This window comes from Streptopelia decaocto (genome assembly GCF_964273445.1).
Source record: "Streptopelia decaocto genome assembly, chromosome: 7".
Taxonomy (NCBI): domain Eukaryota; kingdom Metazoa; phylum Chordata; class Aves; order Columbiformes; family Columbidae; genus Streptopelia; species Streptopelia decaocto.
The window spans coordinates 41,083,366-41,101,066 of NC_138661.1; the positions used below are offsets into that span (position 1 = coordinate 41,083,366).

At 39.4% G+C, this 17,701-nt stretch overlaps 1 protein-coding gene across 2 annotated transcripts in view; it reads left to right on the forward strand.

Annotated features, from left to right (window-relative positions):
- The window catches only part of INO80 (INO80 complex ATPase subunit), a 71,665-nt gene that overhangs the window by 33,578 nt on the left and 20,386 nt on the right, over positions 1–17,701 (forward strand). For both annotated transcript variants that reach the window (XM_082057922.1, XM_082057923.1), the window contains exons 22-26: positions 755–822; positions 2,299–2,392; positions 3,504–3,681; positions 8,961–9,101; positions 14,318–14,543. In XM_082057922.1, coding sequence (XP_081914048.1) covers positions 755–822; positions 2,299–2,392; positions 3,504–3,681; positions 8,961–9,101; positions 14,318–14,543 — 707 coding nt within the window. The remainder of the gene's footprint in view (positions 1–754; positions 823–2,298; positions 2,393–3,503; positions 3,682–8,960; positions 9,102–14,317; positions 14,544–17,701) is intronic.

Sequence of the window (17,701 nt, forward strand, 5' to 3'; positions counted from 1 at the left end):
ATGACATTGGCCAAGTGATGCATTCCTGGTTTTCTTTCATTCATCCAGCTGCTAAGCATCTGATATCTGATGCTCTTTCTTGGTGGAATTCTGATCACCAAATATCCATTTGATTGAATAAGAAAGTCAGGAAAAGGAATTTATATTTGTTGCTAATGATGTGTAATAGAATTAAGCTTTAAATGAGTTCTTAAACAAAAACCACGAACAAACAAAACAACCAACTAACAAAAAAAAAACCCAACCACAAGCACCCCTGGTTTCCCTTCAGTGAGTTTTCATGTTTAAGGAAGCTATTTGTGTCTCTCCATTTTGACATGGTATATCATGAGCATCTACTAGTGCTGTGACAGCTGATGATGCTTACTGCTTGCCTTGGATGAATAGAAGCTGCCTGAATGCAGTTTGGTTTTTGTGTTTTTTTTGACTGTGGCAATTCCTAATTAATTTTGTTTGCGTTCAGTTATGGGAAATGCTCAGGGCAGAGATGAGAAAGCCATGTTTGAAGATAAGACTCTTCTACAGTATAAAATACAATTCCAGAACAATGCTGTGTCTCGGTGTCAAATTAACAATAGTGCATGTGGACTGATGATGCTTTTTTCTGTGCAATTCCAGATATCTAGAGTGCTGAAATACTTACAATGAAGAACTGAATGGTTACTGTGCATTTTCTGTTGATTGTGTGATGGAACATTATATGTGTTAACACCTTCTTAGTGATTTTGTTTGGTTTTGTTGCTTTCATTTTCAGGTGGTTACGGGTTTTACTTTCGCCATTTGCACCAGACCACATCCAGCAGTCTCTCTTCCATAGGAAGGGTAGGTTTACAGTCCTGGGAAACATGTGATGTTGTAATATTATATCTTACATATCTTATTCGTGGGGTAGGCTGAGAGGCCAGGTCAGTTAGTCATCTGAGATAATCTGATTAAAACTTGTTAGAGTTCTGTTAGCATTTGTACATGTATTTCATTTGCTCAATGAGGAAAGGATGGAAGCAACTAGAAGAATTATCTCTGGACAACTTGTTATTTAGTCACTGCTTAATGCTACTGCAGTCTCTTGTTCCATTCCTCCTGTCTTGTTTTAACTTGCTTCAAGGGACTAATACTGCCTTTTTGGTCTAATGTGAATTTTTCACAGATTCAATTCAGAGAAATATTGGATTCATTTCAGTACGTTCTGTACTGTATGTTAAATTTCCAACTTGTCTTTCAAGGAAAAAGTAGATGTGAGGTGCAAGTGACTCAGGGTATAATCAGTGAACAAAGAATCCATATAAGCTGATTATATTGACAAATACAGTTTATTATTATAGATGGTTGATTTTTTTTTTTTTTTTTCACGAAAAGGAGCTAACTAGATTGCTCAGCTGCTGTGGTGGGAAAAACTTTGGGAGAAAACAGCAAGAGAGATACTGGCTGCGTTACTATGCTGAACTCTGTTAGCACAGACCTGTTCAGCTGTGCAAAACCCTTTTCAAGTGAGCGAACCAGATGCAGCTGCAGGAGTCTGCACTAATCTGTAACCCTCTATCTTCTGTTTGTCTTGCTGTTTATCCTGGTTTCTGTTGGGTTTGGCATCCATAATAGGCTTTTTCCTGGGGGCCATTTTTGGCATATCATAAAAAGGAAAATAATTTGGGGAATTTTGTGTAGAAGTTAAAAAATATATGAATGGTATGGGGGATACGTACTGCATGTGAGTGGGCCTGAGGTACTTTCTTCATTAAAAGTGGAACGTCCCTCTTCTGTTCCCCACCATCACTGCAGTGTACCCCATGATCCTCACCACAGCTGTTGTATCCTTATGCCCATGCTCACATTCCCTTATAGTTCCCACATCTCCTTCCTGCTGGTTTGACTGACTGGCCGGGTGTGAGGGAGTGTGTTTGGCAGGCATCCTGAGGTGTGTGTGTGTTCTGGTCAGCTGCCTGGCAGATACGGGTTTGAATACACAAACGTGCTCTCTGTTGATTCTTAGCAGGCGAAATTGGTGTCCTTACTGGCCGCATGGCTTTTCTGGCCGAGAACGTATTTGTCTTTTTTGGGAAGTGCTCTTCTCTTGCCCAGACTGGAACATGAACTAGAACTTTTGAGTCAGGCAGCAGCAACTAAGATTAAATTTTCAGTATTTCTAAAAGATCTAGGTTAAATTAGGATCTCCTGTTTATTCACCTAGATTTGTCGTATGTCAGAGAGTGTGTATCTTGAACTGATGAAGTAAGTTTCTTGTTTTCAGCCATGAATGCCTGTGAAACATGTTGGCCTAACTTCAGTATTTCTGTGACACAGGCATCAATGAAGAAAGCTGTTTTTCTTTCCTCCGGTTTATTGATGTCTCTCCAGCAGAAATGGCAAACCTCATGAATCAGGGACATTTAGCCAGGTGAGGACAACTTTTTTTTTTTCTTTTAGTAGTTATAGGAAAAGTACAGGTGATGTTAGAGGCATCTCTCTGTAAAACTGTGGTTTCTGTGCCTCCCAATATTATAATTTGTCTATCGTTATCAAATATTATAGCCACTTCTGGAGTGTTCCTCAAGGTATACAGTACCATTATGCAAGACAATTTTTATGCCTCTGTCAAAAGAAAACCTCTGTTACAAAGATTTGACGTAAATACACAAGATGGTGAAAGGGCAACAGAGAGTTGGTTGCTGGCATTATCAAGCAAAAAATTCAGACTTTTGAAGGCCAGTTTGTTGCTATACTTACCAATTGCACTTGAGCATATGTTTTAGCTCACTGTGAATAAGCTTGTGCTGTGATAGTTGTTCTTCAGCTCTGAGCCATACTGTCTACTTTCCATGTGTCTTGTTTTTAATATGGAATGGAATTCCAAGGTGTAGGCTTAGGATAATGGACCTTTTTAGCATTGTGAACTGTATTATGGGAAAGGGAGGAGATCTGTTTAAGTTACAGTGTATTCTGCAAAGGACAGTATTCTGATGGAAGTTAGTTACTGTAAGAAATTTGAGATTAAAAGCAAGTCTTTATAAATAAATAAAGGTGTTTTGCCTAGGGCTTTATAATTTTTGTTGTTATTGTTGTGGTTATTTTGGACTACTGTTTCTTGTCTGTATTTCAGTAATGTAATACAAATTTCTTTTAGTCTGTCTGAATGATCCTTTATGATAAATTCTGCATTTATTATGCAAGTTGTTATGAATGATTTATATATGGAGCAATTTACAAGGAAGTCAGAGTGCAATTCTAAGTAGTAGTGGCTAACTTGAACTAGACCTTTTTAAATTGAGTGCTTCGAAGTCTGTTCTGATTTAATAATTTAGATTCAGTTAAGCAACCTTAGAAAAAAATGAAAATAAGAGAAAATATAATTGGAAGATGTCTAGCAAAAATTATTTCCTTTAAGTTGGGATGCTATAAGCCTGAAATTCTGAAAAAAAAAATCTGTCAAATAAGAGTTATGTTGTAAAGATACTCAAGCCTTTCTTTCACAAAGAGTCAATGAATGTGTCTGCTGTGTTTTGTTTCAGATGGTTAGCTCTTTTCCTGTCTCTGAAAGCATCCTACAGGCTCCATCACATGCGCTCCTGGGTGGAGACAGAAGGGGAGAAACAGCAGGTGTCACATTGTCTGAGGAGCAGGGATTTCTTGCTTGATGTGAATTTCCCACTGTCTTTCCCAAACTTGCACAGCTGCACTTTGCTGCAGGTAAGCCACATTTCTGTGATGTGGACACAGCAGCAAATCCTTGTGAGTAAGAAACGATGAAAACCTTTTTATCCTCATGAAACACAGGAAAACAAACTTGGAAACAGAATGACTTTCTTACCTGCTTTATTACGTGTGGTTAACATCAGCATGCTGAACAGAAAAATAGTTTGGCTGCTGTCTTCTTCCCATGTGATAATACATTTCAAAACTTGCTGTAAAAAATAAATCAGTTTAATTAGAAGTCTTAAAAAGATTACTGGAGCAACAGAACTAGACTCATGATTTGTTAAGGATAGATTCACATGTAAGCTTTAGAGTTTTGTAATGTTTTTCTACATGTAAGATACTTGTTTTCTGACTTGCCAATACTGTCTTTCTACGCTAAAATTTGCTTTTGCTGCTGTCTTGGTAGACTCTAAACATGTTCATCTTACAGTGTAATGCAAGGCCATTTTCTCTAATTTTTTACCTGGGATGTTTTTGGTTTTGGAAGGTTTTGTCTTTTTATGACTAAATTGCCGTTGATTTCCTGAGTTAGGTTATAGTTCCATTGATTCATTTCACTGGGAAATAAGTTCACAAAAGCGTTAGCATCGTCAGGAAGGCATCTGGGGCACTTAGCAGATATGCAGTAAAAAATCTTTTCTGAAACAGTGAGATCGTGCCAAATTTCTCTAGGGAATATTGCTTCTGTTCATGAGGGGAAAGGAGATAGCCAGAATTCAATTGAATAGCGTGTAGAGGAAGTTGAAATTGAAGACGCGTAAGCAGTAGGAAACCAACCTTGGGCTTGGTGTCATGTTTTGCCACGTTAACAGCAAAGCCAACAAAATGAGTCCTCCTAGTTATCAAACAAAGAGCAAGCCAACTGAGCGTGTATGCCAGTTAACTCCGGCTGTGCTGGTGTTTACATATTCTGTGTTTCCATGTCTAGCTTGCTAAAATGTCTACACTAAATGGATTTGTTTTCAGTTAGCTTTTTTGAGATTACTTGCAGCCGTTTGTATACTGGCTGTATAACGCTTATCTCTGAAACTGTATTGTAGCTCTGTCCTCTCATCGATATGGTTAAGGAAAACTTGAACAGTGTCATAAATGTTGCAGCGTAACAATAAAGGAGTAGAAGGTGGTGTCAGAAGTTGTACACACAGAACGTAGCATTCATTTTCACATATGTAGAAAGGCAATCTAGATCTTTACATGGCCTTTGGGTTAGTATGTGTAAATATTAAAATAAAACTAGTTATATTTTCTCAACAGAAGGTGAGTTCACATGGTAAATATTAAATATGAGATGTGGAATATGCACATGTAGATTTTAATATTAACAACTAAATGTAAAGCATTTGGTTAGGCTGTAGGCCCACCTATACCACAGCTTTGCAATACCTTAAACATATAATTTGGTTTCTCCAAATAATTTCGGTTATTTGAGGAAGTCATTACTTGTGTCTCAGAGATCTCGGTGCTGTGACTCTGTGTAACTAGTACCTTTTACATAGAAAACAGCCAGCTGAGGAGCACAGTTCATTGGAGTGTGCAATATAGTGCATTTGTGATAACCACAGTAAATATGAAGGAAATTTAGCCCTACAGTTGTGACAGGTTCTTCAGATCTGTTTTCTAACCTGCATGTTAGACAAATTACCACCTGAAGTCACTTTAAAATAAGCTGTGCTTGCAGAATGTTGTTTGCACAGCTTGCACCCTTTTTTTTAAGATGTTTTATATGTAAAACCAAAGGGAGAGTTGAAAAACAAACTGTCCTTTATATGCCTGTCTTTTAGCAGCATGCATCATGGTGAGTGAAAATGAACTCACTTTTTTTTTTAATCTTAGCATATATCCCTATTATGAGAAACTTTCAATGTAAAGTTCCCCAAGGCTTTCCCTAGGGCTCTGTCAGATAGTAACGTGTGGGGAGTGAGGAGGGGAAGAAGCAGAGGAAAAAGGAAATGGTATAAATCTGGAATGGCTTTTCTTAACTGCTCAGATCAGCATTTCCGATATAAGAGACAAACTATGAAAGTAAGTCAGTAGACAAAAAAAACATTTATTTTTAATGGATCTTTCTGAAATTGAGGTAACGTCTATCTGAAGGTAGTATGAGTTTCTTCATGTAAACACAGAATTCCCTTGCAGTGAGGTTTCTTCATTCTCCTTACTCAGCACCTCCACAACATGTGTATTAATTTGTATACATTGATTTAAATTAATATAAAGTTTGATCTGTTGAGATGAATCCTTATCTTCTTTGCTTTCCTAATTTAATTTTCTTTCTAGAAAAAAATTGGGAGTGTTAGTGAGCTTAACATCCTGGTAGCAATCACCCACATTTATGTGCTGCTCTGTTTGCAATAGAGGAAAATCTTTTTCAACACCTACTTTGGATTGCATGCTTGCAACAGATGTGTACACTCTTATTTTTTTAACAATCCTCCTGTTCAGTTCTTGGCTTTGTGCTGAGGTGTACAGTCCATTTCAGAGCCATGGCTGTGGTCAGCTCTGTAACCTTACCCACTCTTTTCTGTGTATGTGGGTGATGGGACGCTGCTTTCCACTGTCCCTCTTGTATCTGGTGTCTGCCCTGTTCATGAATACTTAATGGCTGAGTGTGTCAGGGAATTCTGAGGGCATGTTTCTTCTGTGACCTGCTTATAATTTCTACACAGGAAGCATGGCGCTGAAAACCAGATTAATGCCCATGTACAAGACATACTTCTAGTGCTGTGTGTATACAAAAATAGTGTTTTTCTCTTATTTTGAACACCACCTTTTATGTTTCTTCCTGGGTACTTGTAATTGGTCTAAAGCCATCTTTAATGGTTCTTTGATATTGGCATCCAAAAGATAATTAATTAATAGACTTCCATAGGTTTGGAATTACAGTTTGGTAGCTTCCTCTCTATCCGTTTCTTGTACTCTCCAGGAAATAAACAAACCCCTCCAACGACCAGGCCACGATCAGTATGCCAGTGCTTGCTGTCATAAAACTGACTGGAAACCTCTTGTGACTGCAGGCAATGCTGATTCCTCATCGTAAAACCAGCTGCACCCCCAGTGTCTGGGCTAGGGGTGGGGAAGGTGGATTGTAAGCTCCAGCAGTGGTTCTGGGTCCTTCTGGCAGCCCACAGTTACCCGCAGGAGTCACTCTTTCTCTCTGACCTTTGCTGACAGCCTCTGAATCCTGCCTCTGCTGATGTGGGCCTGCACTGGGACATCCCTGCATGAGCCACCCACAGAAAACTTCCTATTTTTGTGTCTGTTGAGTTTATCCTCTGATTAGATGTGTAGCTATTATAAATAACTTTATGGAGGGTTGTGACAGGTGATAAAACTAGCACAAAAGTGGCACAACTGTGTCACAGGAAGGGACTCCCTCTTTCGGCAGCAGTGCTGGTGCTTTGTGCCACTGTGCCTGGCCCTCAGATGAGTGAGCTGGCATTCACACCCGCTGTCCACAGCCGTGTCCTCCCAGCCTTGCATTGCCTGCTCTGCTGCTTCAGCACATGGCCTGTTTTACCAGGTGGTGGAACAGATCACAAAACTCACTTGGAGTGGAGGGTTCGTTTTGATCTGGATCAGCATCTTAAAGAGTGCAGACAGCCAGGCCAACCAGAAGGGGCTCTGTGGGGACAGGAGTGAACACGTGAAGCAATGGTTGCTTAAGCTAGTGTTACTGGTAAAGAATTGCCAGCTGAGTAAGAGCCTGATTTTGGAATCACTTCACATTATCCACTGTGGCCCAAGCTTTGACCTGTGCTTTTTAGCCCTGCTGAGTGTCAGTAAAAGGTTATTGTCAGCTCTTTCTGCTTTGCCTTTTATATAGAGGAGCAGATGTTCCGTCAGAAAGTATGAACTTTCTTCTTGACAGCTCTGGACCACAAGTCACGCTGATAGCAGCTGAAACACCTACTTACATGCTAGGATTGACTTGTATTTCTTAGGTGGTGCTTGCATGTGTGTACAGTAAGACTATTTTTCTCCCTTGTCAGCAGGTTCCAAATTATATGTGCTAGCCATCTGCGTCTTGCCCAGTGCATCTACATCTGGAAATAGAAAGGGCCCAGAATGCATGATCCATAACAGACTACTGCTGTGGATACTTTCTTGCATTTTTTACATATGTAGGAATGCATATATCCAGTGTATGACATGACACACAAGGTATATAACAAGGTCTGATGTTTAGAACTTCAAATACTGCACTTCTAGAAAATTGAGAGGCTATGTAAAATAAAGGTAGCATGCAGTTGATTTTGATTAGTAACTGGGGCAGAACAATGCTAAAGCTTTAGGCACTGTTTACATTTAAGTGAACTGCTAGAATTGTCAGGAGGATGCATCTTGGGATCCTATGGCAGTGAGAGGTATACCTCTTAAAGTTTTTTTGTTACTTTGTTCCTATAATATGCAGAATAATGCCCTACATACTATAGGAAACAATTTTACGTAGCAGTATATAATCATTGATTGCTATGAATATAGAAGAGTCAGAATAAAAACTAAATAGCAAAATTGGCATAGTATATAAGGGTATAAGCAGTTCATTGCATTGTGTGATGCACATATTTACAATAAAAAGGAAATACAATAACTGATGCAAGCAAAGAAAATTTAGTTTTATTTTTCAGTGTAAAGTTGAGCATGTCCAACTGCTGTGTCGTCTCAGTGCCCCCACTTTTGAGTCATCAGTTTTTTCTGTATCAAAAGGACATTGTACACTTGTGGCAAGTGCCAAGGTTTACACATGGGTATGTGTGTGACTAACCACGCTAGCACCTTGAAAGTCTTCAGGATAAAAGTCAGAGGCATTTTCCACAGGAAATGAAGAAAAGGTTGGAAAGATGAAAGTCTCATTTAGAGTCTTATTTTTTTTATTTTCTGCCAAATTTCATCCTATATTCAGAATACATAAAGGAGTAGCTACAAAACAGCTCGAGGATAAGACCTACTAGAAAATTCTTGTACTTCCTTCATTATAAGAGCTAAGGTCAAAAGGTTCAAAGAAGGAAAAACTTGTTTCTGGTTCCAGCAGAACATAAAGACAAGTATTGATACGAGCTATTCTGATTTCAACTATTTCGGGATTTGAATGTTCTGATAATTACACAAAGATCTTCTGCGTTGTCACTGCAGAAGATGTGTAGAGCTTCCTTTTTCAAAGATAAATACTTGGTGAATGTCCTTTGTCTGTCTTTCATGTGAGTGGTTAAAAGATTTAAGAGGAGTTCTTTAAAGGCGTAGTAGCTTCTTAATTTTAATTTTGTTTTCAGAACCTTGTGTTCAGTAGCCACTGTAAGGCAGTCACTGGCTATTCAGATCATGTCATCCATCGAAGGAGATCAGCTACCTCATGTGTCCGGTGCTGCCAGGTGACTGAGCTGCCGTCCTTCCTGTGCATAGCCAGTCCACGGGTAAGTCCAAGTTAAGTTGTAAATTACGTATTTTCTATTGTGTTTTAAATCTTGTTAGAATTGTGTCTTAGGAACAGGATGATCTATTACTTTCTTTTGGTTGTGTAAAACTGTTGTGAGGATATCCTTTTGCTACCGTATTCAATCGTGGGTTTTTTCATAGGGGAAGTGACTGTAATGTGTACTGAAGGGAAAAGGAAAGTTCTAAGATGGACCCAAGAAGAGTTGTTCTGAGATACGTAGATTTCACTTTCTCTCCTAATACCAAAAGCAGTAAAATTCTAGAGGAGATTGGCAAGTAGTTTATTCCCCAATAATCTAAGGGGGACCTGTAGGTATGATACGAAAAGAATAGGATGATTGTTTGGTCAACTCTGATGACAAAAGGGGGCTGAGGAGCAATGCTTTCTTCAAAAGAATGTTCGAGTTCTCTCATTGCCTCAGCTATGCTCCAAAAAGGAAACACCAAATTGCAATATATAAGGATGCTCAAGTTGGCATTTTCTAAATCTTTTGGATATTAAGAGGCACTACTTGGGATTGTCCATCATCTAGTAACTGAAGTTTGAAGTTACCTTAGCTAAAGTTTCCTGGGCTGACACAAGAGACCTTCATAAGTCTGTGGCTATTGTATTCCACGTTGCTGGATCTTGACAAAGCTGCACAAAATGTGCTTTTATTACCAGACCATCGAGATGGTGCAGTCTTGAGTCACTGTTGATGTTATTGCTGTAGGCTTGATCAAATGGGGCCACACGTGCAATTATAGATTTGCATCTGGAGAAGGGTGGCCGGCAAGTGGGACTTTCTGCTTATTACCTACCTGCTGCTGCTTGAGCTGAATCCCTCTGGGCCTGCAGCTCTAGGGGCCAGAAATCCAACTGAGCTTCTCCAAGCCACATATCCCCTCCCAGTCACAACGTATTACCTGGTTCAAGAACAAGCAGCTACTCCGAGAGTAGATTGTGAAAAACACTTCTCCTTCAGATTCCTTTGTCACTCTTTGCAGTATCAATGAAGAATATATTGAATACTTTCCCACGTCAGGAAAGGAGGAGAGGGGCTTAGAAGGCTACTTAGGCAGGGGAAGGGAAAGGCAAGATTTTATCTGACATTTATGCTAGTGAATAAAAGTTACTTGGTTTCGCTTGGCTGGTGTATAAAAGTGATTAAGTGGAGGCACGGCTTTTTGCTTCTAGGAATACAAAGACTTAATTTTACGCTTGTTAGAAACTTTTGGCAGGAGTGTAAAAGACCTGAAACAGCAGAAAGAGCACATATGTTCTCAGAAACGATAGCCTTCTGTTGTTGCTTGACCTGTGATGAATTTTGGAAGTTAATGGAGCGAATGATAGAAATAGGAGTGTATGTTTATGTAGCAGCAATGGATCGGTGAGGGGGGTTAGTGTTGTAGTTTTCTTTCTAAGCACGCAATTTTCTTGAGTACAGATAGGTCTCAGTCACAAAAAAAAGTGGCTTGGAGGATGGATCATGTATTCTCATTAAGAAACTGATTAATTCAGTCTAGTGTAATATTGTTTGGTTTAGTTTCAGTAGACCCCAGTGTATCAGAGGTATTGAGCTGAGAAGTGGTTTTGGGCATCTCATGACGTTTGAAGGGTTGACTTTGTGTGGAGATAAATGCAGGAAGATCTTTAACAGTTAACTAAACTAAGTTACTGAATTTAAAGTGGCAATGCATTCATATATCCCTATTATGATATTTTTTGGTGTATTTCTGAACTATGACTGTTACATTCAATCAGTTTGACAATTGTGTTGACATAGGAGGATTTAGTACTAAGGACTATACTACCTTTTCTTATGAATAAAACCACAAAAAGAAACACAGAAAAAAAAATTAAAACTGCATCATGACAAAAAGGAGAGAGGAGGATCACAAACAAGCTTGAATGGAAGATTTTTTTAATCTGTTTCAGAAATGTACTGTTTTTTCTTGTATGGCCATGTACAAGATGCAGAGCTTTACCCTAGAAGTACATTTCAAAAAGTGTGGAGCTGACAGTCAGGATAGACTCATGTCCTCGGGTGTCAGTGGGTGTTACACAGGCTACATGGGAAAATAAGTTCTTGTTAATGTAGAAATTGAAGGTGAGGGACACACAGCGTTCGTTTCAAGATTGGATCCTACTAGCTCTTCTTTTAGGTGAGGTATTACTGAAATGTAGTAGCTTGTAGATTTTTATGATGTGACTTTTTTTTTCTTTTAAAAATCCTAGTATACGAATTTCCATATTGTTTTCAGTAGATAAGCCATGTTTCTATGTCAGAAATTATTTTGCGTGGTTTCATGTACAGTGTCTATCTTTCCTAGGTGTCCTGGAAATAAATAGTAAAAGTCGTCTGTACTTGGAAAGAGCATTTGTTCCAGTCTGTCCGGTGTAGAAATATGAACTGAAATGTGATGGTTAATAGTGTCCCTTAAAAAAACCTAAGTCTGTACCATCGTTTGTGGTGTACATCAGTGTTGGGGTAACAAGACTTGCTTGTGTTTTGAATTAGGAGGTTTTATCCTCTCCCCCAAAAGTCAGTCCTGTATTTTGACCGCAGATGGCAGTACAAGACCTGCACCAACCTTAACAGTGTTTTTTAAGTAGCAGAAATGGGCACAAAGTCTTAACACAGTCCCTTTTACTTTGCAATGTTTCATCATGGAAAAGGTTGTCAGGCATTGGAACAGGCTGCCGAGGGGAGTGGTGCAGTCACCATCCCTAACATTCTGTGATTCTGTGATCCCTGGAGGTGTTTAAAAGGCATTTAGACAAAGTTCTTAGGGACATGGTTTAGTGCCAGAGTTAGGTTATGGTTGGACTCAGTGATCCTGAGGATCTCTTCCAACCAAAATGATTCTTTGATTCTATGTGGCTTTGTGTATAGGCCAGTACACCAGTCTGGTTTAAAAATAGCTCTTGGCATCTTGGGAAACAATGGCTTTACCGTTATTGCTAAGGGTTTGTATGTTCTTTTTCTTTATTTTGATATGTACTATAATTGTGCTCATGAATCTGTTTAAACAACAGTTTGGGCCTTGCAAAGAGAGGTCTCAGTTTGTGAGATGAATTTATTCCTATAAGAAGAGCTCCTGTAAAACAGGAGCGGACCGCAGGTTCCCACCCAGAGGTCTTGCTTAATACCTGTTACTTTGAGTTAGGTGGTGGTAACTGTTCAGAGGAGCAGCCAGCATCTAAGGTATCAGGCAGCCTGTCCTGAGGTACAGGTTGCTCCCCTCACATTACAGTTCTAAAATACAACGCTTAAAACTGTTGCTGTTTAAACTATTTTACTGCTTATCATTTAGTTAAGCCATTAAAATATTTTAATTTGCATGATATATTGCTATACATATTATTCTCAATACATAGCAGTTAATTATGTCATGCTAGAGTAAGGTGTAACAAAAGCTTAAAACCTCTTCAAATGTGTAGAAGCTTTTCAACTGCAATACAAAGATAATCCGTTTACTGTGTTTAATGTTTCAATTGCCCAATTATCACACTGATTCCCACCCCTACTCAGTTCTGCAGAAACTCCACTGCTTACTGTTCACCACCAAACCCTATAGACTCCCGCACTTTTTCCTATGCAGCTCTGCCTCTTTTTTAATATGCGAAATCTTTGACAAGTTTGATTTCTTCTGTGTTCATTTTTATTTGTTATATTGCTTTCTGTAGTCCCATAGGTAATGTCATTTTGCATAGTGTTAGGATTCATTACAATGTTTTTAACTTGTGTGAATTTACATGGATGATTTTTTTTAATTGTACTTCTGAAATAAAAGCAACAATTTCTAGGTCAATGATATATTTGCTATATATATGCTATATTGCTATATTTGCTATATATGATATATTGGTGAAGAAACCTACAAAACATTGCAAATTTATACCTTTTCTTTGTTATAGGCCCGTAGTATAAGGTTAATTGTTTAATATTAAATTTTAGTTTCATTTTTAAGCGAGTTTACAACATGTTACTCAGCCTCCAGATAGTATGTGAAAGTTTTCTCCTAGCTTTCCTTTGTAAATTTGGTTATAAATAGCTTTTGGAAACACCCCAGAATGTTGGCCCAGAGCAGACTTACGTTCAGAAAAGAAAGGAAGAGGTTGGCGATCTGCATTTTATTGGAAAAAATTTTGTGCTAAATAGTGAATTGATGTGTGTTTAAGTGTTGTAATTGTTGTGCTTGCTTTGCATCATGTAGTTTAACTCTCAGTCAAGTATCTAAAGAAAAAGCCAGCAGAGTGGGCTGTCCTGGTACACGCACCGTGGCTCAGTTAATGCTTTTGGGTTTTCTTACTTGAGTATCTTGAAGTTGTCCCATACCCTGGTAAGGGAGAGATAAGAGAAAGTGATAGATGGTATGATGGACAGCCGTGGCTGCTGGAATGAACTGTGCTCGAGGCCTGTGCAGACACTGGGCACACAGCAGTTTGGCCAACGTGGACTGTCCCCTCTGCCCAGCTTTGGGGGGATGGGGCAGAGCAGGGGGAGTTAAAGCGATGGATCCCTTCCAGAATAGCTCACATGGCATGAGGTCAGAGTTCCTGTGTTTGCAGCGCTGGTCTGTCTGGCTGTATTGTGTGTACTGAAGCAGGTAATAGGGCGGGGAATTCATGGTGTGGCCAGAAAAAAAGATTGTCCTGTGCTCACTTGCACTATTTCTGTGGCTCACTTCTGTTCAAATCGGCTGTCAAGCCCAAGAAATGTACTGTTCCAAAACAGAGCTGTTTTCCTGTTCATTTTTTTCCTTTTTAATTTTTGTATCTCCCTAATTTCAGATTATCACATGAATTTCTGTTAAATATGATGTGCAAATCTCATCTCTGCTGGGGAGGTACTTCATTGTGAACTGAAAAAATAAAATAAAAATTTTTTTAAAAGAAATCTAGGTAAAATGAGCAGTGTGGCAAGGATGTTATTCTTTTACTCTCAGCCTTGCTATTAGTTGTGTAGCAATTGGCACAAGGCATTGCTTTTGAAAAGGCACATAGTCCGTGTCTTGTTGTTAACAGGGTGTTTTTTGTGGTGTGGGGAGATGTTGCATCTTTGCTTATTTTAAGCCCTGCCTAAGATTGTTTTCTGTTTGCAAATGTCAGTAATGATTTGACTTTTAAAATTTAATCCTATGGGAAGGTACCTGAAGTGTGGATGAGGAGAATTCTGAACAAGACTATTGATTATTATTTTACTTGTAGGTAACAGCTGTGCCACTGGAGTTCTACTGCAATGACCGGAGCGCAGAATACGAGCGCAGGGCACTGAAGGAAGGAGGGAGTCTGGAAGCAAAGCAGTGTGTGCTCCATGGAGCCCCGGAGCTTGCAGCTGCCTGGCTGAAGCAAAGCTCCCAGTTCTTCCCAGGGCATCCAGGAGGGCTGTTAGGGATCAGGCCTCAGAACGGCTGGTCTTTCATCAGGATACCAGGTAGGTCTGGAGGTTGTCATGGAACAGAGATGACATGAGTAAGGACACTTGCTCTTTGGTGGCAATTAAGCTTGGTTGTGGGCTTTCCAAGGGGATGGTGATGGGGATGTGTTTGGTTTTCCTTCTGAGTGAAAGTTAACCCTGGTATCTTAAAACATGCTGTGATTTCACATCCTCTGTGTGAAATAAAGCTGTCAATGGATACTGAATAAGACTAATATAAACTTTTCTAATGCTTACAAACCTCTCTTAGCATGTCAGCCCTCAAAATGACTGTAAAGAGATGGATTTGCTTACTAAAGCGCAGTCTAGTCTCACAATCAAATACTATTTCGAGATTGGAGATAGGAAGATTGCAGGAAAAATAGCAGTCAGACCTTGCCTTCTAGTGTGTTGAAGGACCTTCATATTGACATAAAAGATTTTTGGTTGATCTTCCTAGTGAAAGGAAAAACATTACTTTTAGCAGTCTGCCATGAGAAGGATGGGTTTGTGGACCAGGTTCAGAGGAGGTTGCCCTTGAAAACAAGGCATGAGGGATTTACTGAGTTCCGATTGGAATAAAGACTTGTTCATATTTCCTGGTAAAGTGAGAAGGCAGTACCAGTGTACTAGTAAAATAAATGCGCTTAATTTTTTCCTGGACTTAAACTGAAGTTATCCAAGATCTGCTAGAATTTGATTGCCAATTTGCAGTGACTTTCCTGGGCCAGGCACACTCTAGCTGTCAGAAGATGGTCCTGAGCAGTGAACAGAGTTCTGCAGAAAGTACTAGAGATCTGAGAGATAGCCAAAAGGAAAAACAGCTTACACTGCCAGATGCTAACTTATTCCCAGACCCTTTTGGGTCAAGGATGTTTGGCAGGGGAAGTTAGTCAGTAAAAGGAAAATGGCCTTTTGCTTGCTACAGTCCGGTTTAAGAAGTTCCTCATAAGTACTTGGAGTCATTTGAAGCACATGCACGTTTGTACCTATGTAACGGAGGAAACATTTTTCATGAGCTTGCACTAGATTTATGTTCAGTGACAGATGGTGATTTTTATTGTTTCTTCAGGCATTCATTGAATTGTTTATTAATTATTTGGAAACAGAAAATGAATCACTGTAGCAGAAATGAGGGAAATAGTGAAGGGATAAATGAAGGTAGAAGGCATGGGCAGAGAAATGAAGTAGTTGATGTAGAACACGGAGAGGTCTGCATTCTCTTGAAAATACTTCCATTTTAAGCTGATGACTTTGTCATCAATAAAAATTTGTAGAGGAGTAAAGATGGGGTACAAGAAGCTTACAGGAGTGAGTGAATAGGTGTAAGGTTAGGCAAATTGTTGTCAAAATACAACAAAGAATTTGCTTGAGAAGGTGATTGGGATGAGTGCAGGGCGTTACGTAAAGCTGGCTTAATTTAGGAGGCGTTGGAGCTAAAAGGGGATTAAAGAAAGAATAGTTTCATACATACGTGTTTTAATTAGGTGAAAAGTAGCATTCTAACCTGAACTTATTCTAAGAGGCAAGGGCATGTGCCACAACAGGCCAGCTGTGTTCATACATGCAGGAGCAGGTATGGCGCGTTGCAGAAAGTGACTGACATGCCAAAGGAGCCATTTGCAAGGCTGAAGTTTAGCAAGTGTCAAATGGAACAAACAGTAGGTGTGAAGGTCTGCGGTAAATAGGTGATGAGAAGAAAAGGGGATCCCTCTCCCTCTCACCCTGGTCTGTCCTTTCCCAGACTCAGTGTTCCCAGTGCCCTAGCAGTAGGCTCAGCCGTGATCACTGTGGGAATCTCTTGAGGCTTTTCCTGTTCTTTGAAAGAAAAATGGTCCTGGATTAAATGGCAGGAAGTGTCTGAGTCCTTTCAGCATCGATAAAAAGCACCGGCCTCGCTGGCTGTTTACTGTGAGAGCCAGCTAGCTCCTCACTGACCCCATTGTGCCGTGCAGACTGTCGGGAGGGGAACCAGGGGTGTCAACTCGAACCCACACTTTATCTCTCTTTCCTCTGCTTTTTGCATGTCCAGAGGCACTTTTTCTCATTCTCCAGAGAGCGGTGAGCCCAGCTACCGTCATCAGCCAGAGCTCCTGACTGGGGTTATTTTGAGTCATGATTATTTGCAACTATTCTTCCCAGGCCGTAGGATCCCACTGTATCCCCTGTAGGTAATTTATGTCCATATGCCTGCGTGGCAGGAGGCAGGGACTTTTTTTTTTTTTTTCAGACTGCAATCCATAAGCCATACAATATGATTTTGCAGTTACATTATAATTGGTCTGGTTCTTTTTTCTTGTTTACTTCGTACAGTGCTGAAGAACCCAAAAATTGCATTCTAAGGGGAATTTTTTGACTTGCAGGCGAGGACTGCTACCTCCCGATTGGCTTTTAAAAAGTTCCTTTGATGCTATTAAAAAAAAATTCCATAGATATTGTCATTGGAAGTTTTCACCAATCATTAAAAATACAAAATGTATGTATTTTGGAAATCCCATTTTAAAATAAGCAAACTGCCTTTTTCTGCTCTCAAGGTAGAACAGACTGAGAAACAGAAGTGAGAGAAACTAGAGGTGGAAGACTTTGTTTTTTCTCTTTTGAATAATTGTGATGTTTTTTGAAGGTGGCATGGATAGAAAACTGCGTTTTCTGTTACCACTTTCCAGAATTTGTCCTTTGAAGCACTAGGTGGCAGACTTCAGGCATGCAAAAATATATTTGATCTTGGTAGACACAATGATATCAAGATAGCATCCTTAAAGATGCCAGGTTAAAGTCAAATAGCTTTCTCTTCCAGAGATGATAGATCTTTTTCTGCTAGTTCTGTTTCTCTTTCCTAAAAAAAACCCAACTTTCTCAGCAGTGCATTCTGTTCTGATGCTGAGATATTGGACAAATTAACAAGTTGCTAAGTTTTCAGGCAACTTTTTCTTATTCTCATTTCTCAAGACCATCTGCAAATAAGTTCTTTACTTGTAATTTGCATTCTATTGCTATTTTAAAGTAGTAGCTTACACAATGGTGACCTAAGGAACCAGCAGCAAAGGGTGCGCATCATTTCCAGTTACCAAAACTTATTCTACCTATTCATGCCTGTATGAGAAAAACGGTAGCAGTTTGCTTTTGGAAACTTTCTATTTGTAGAATCTTTTTGGTTGGAAAAGACCTTTAAGGTC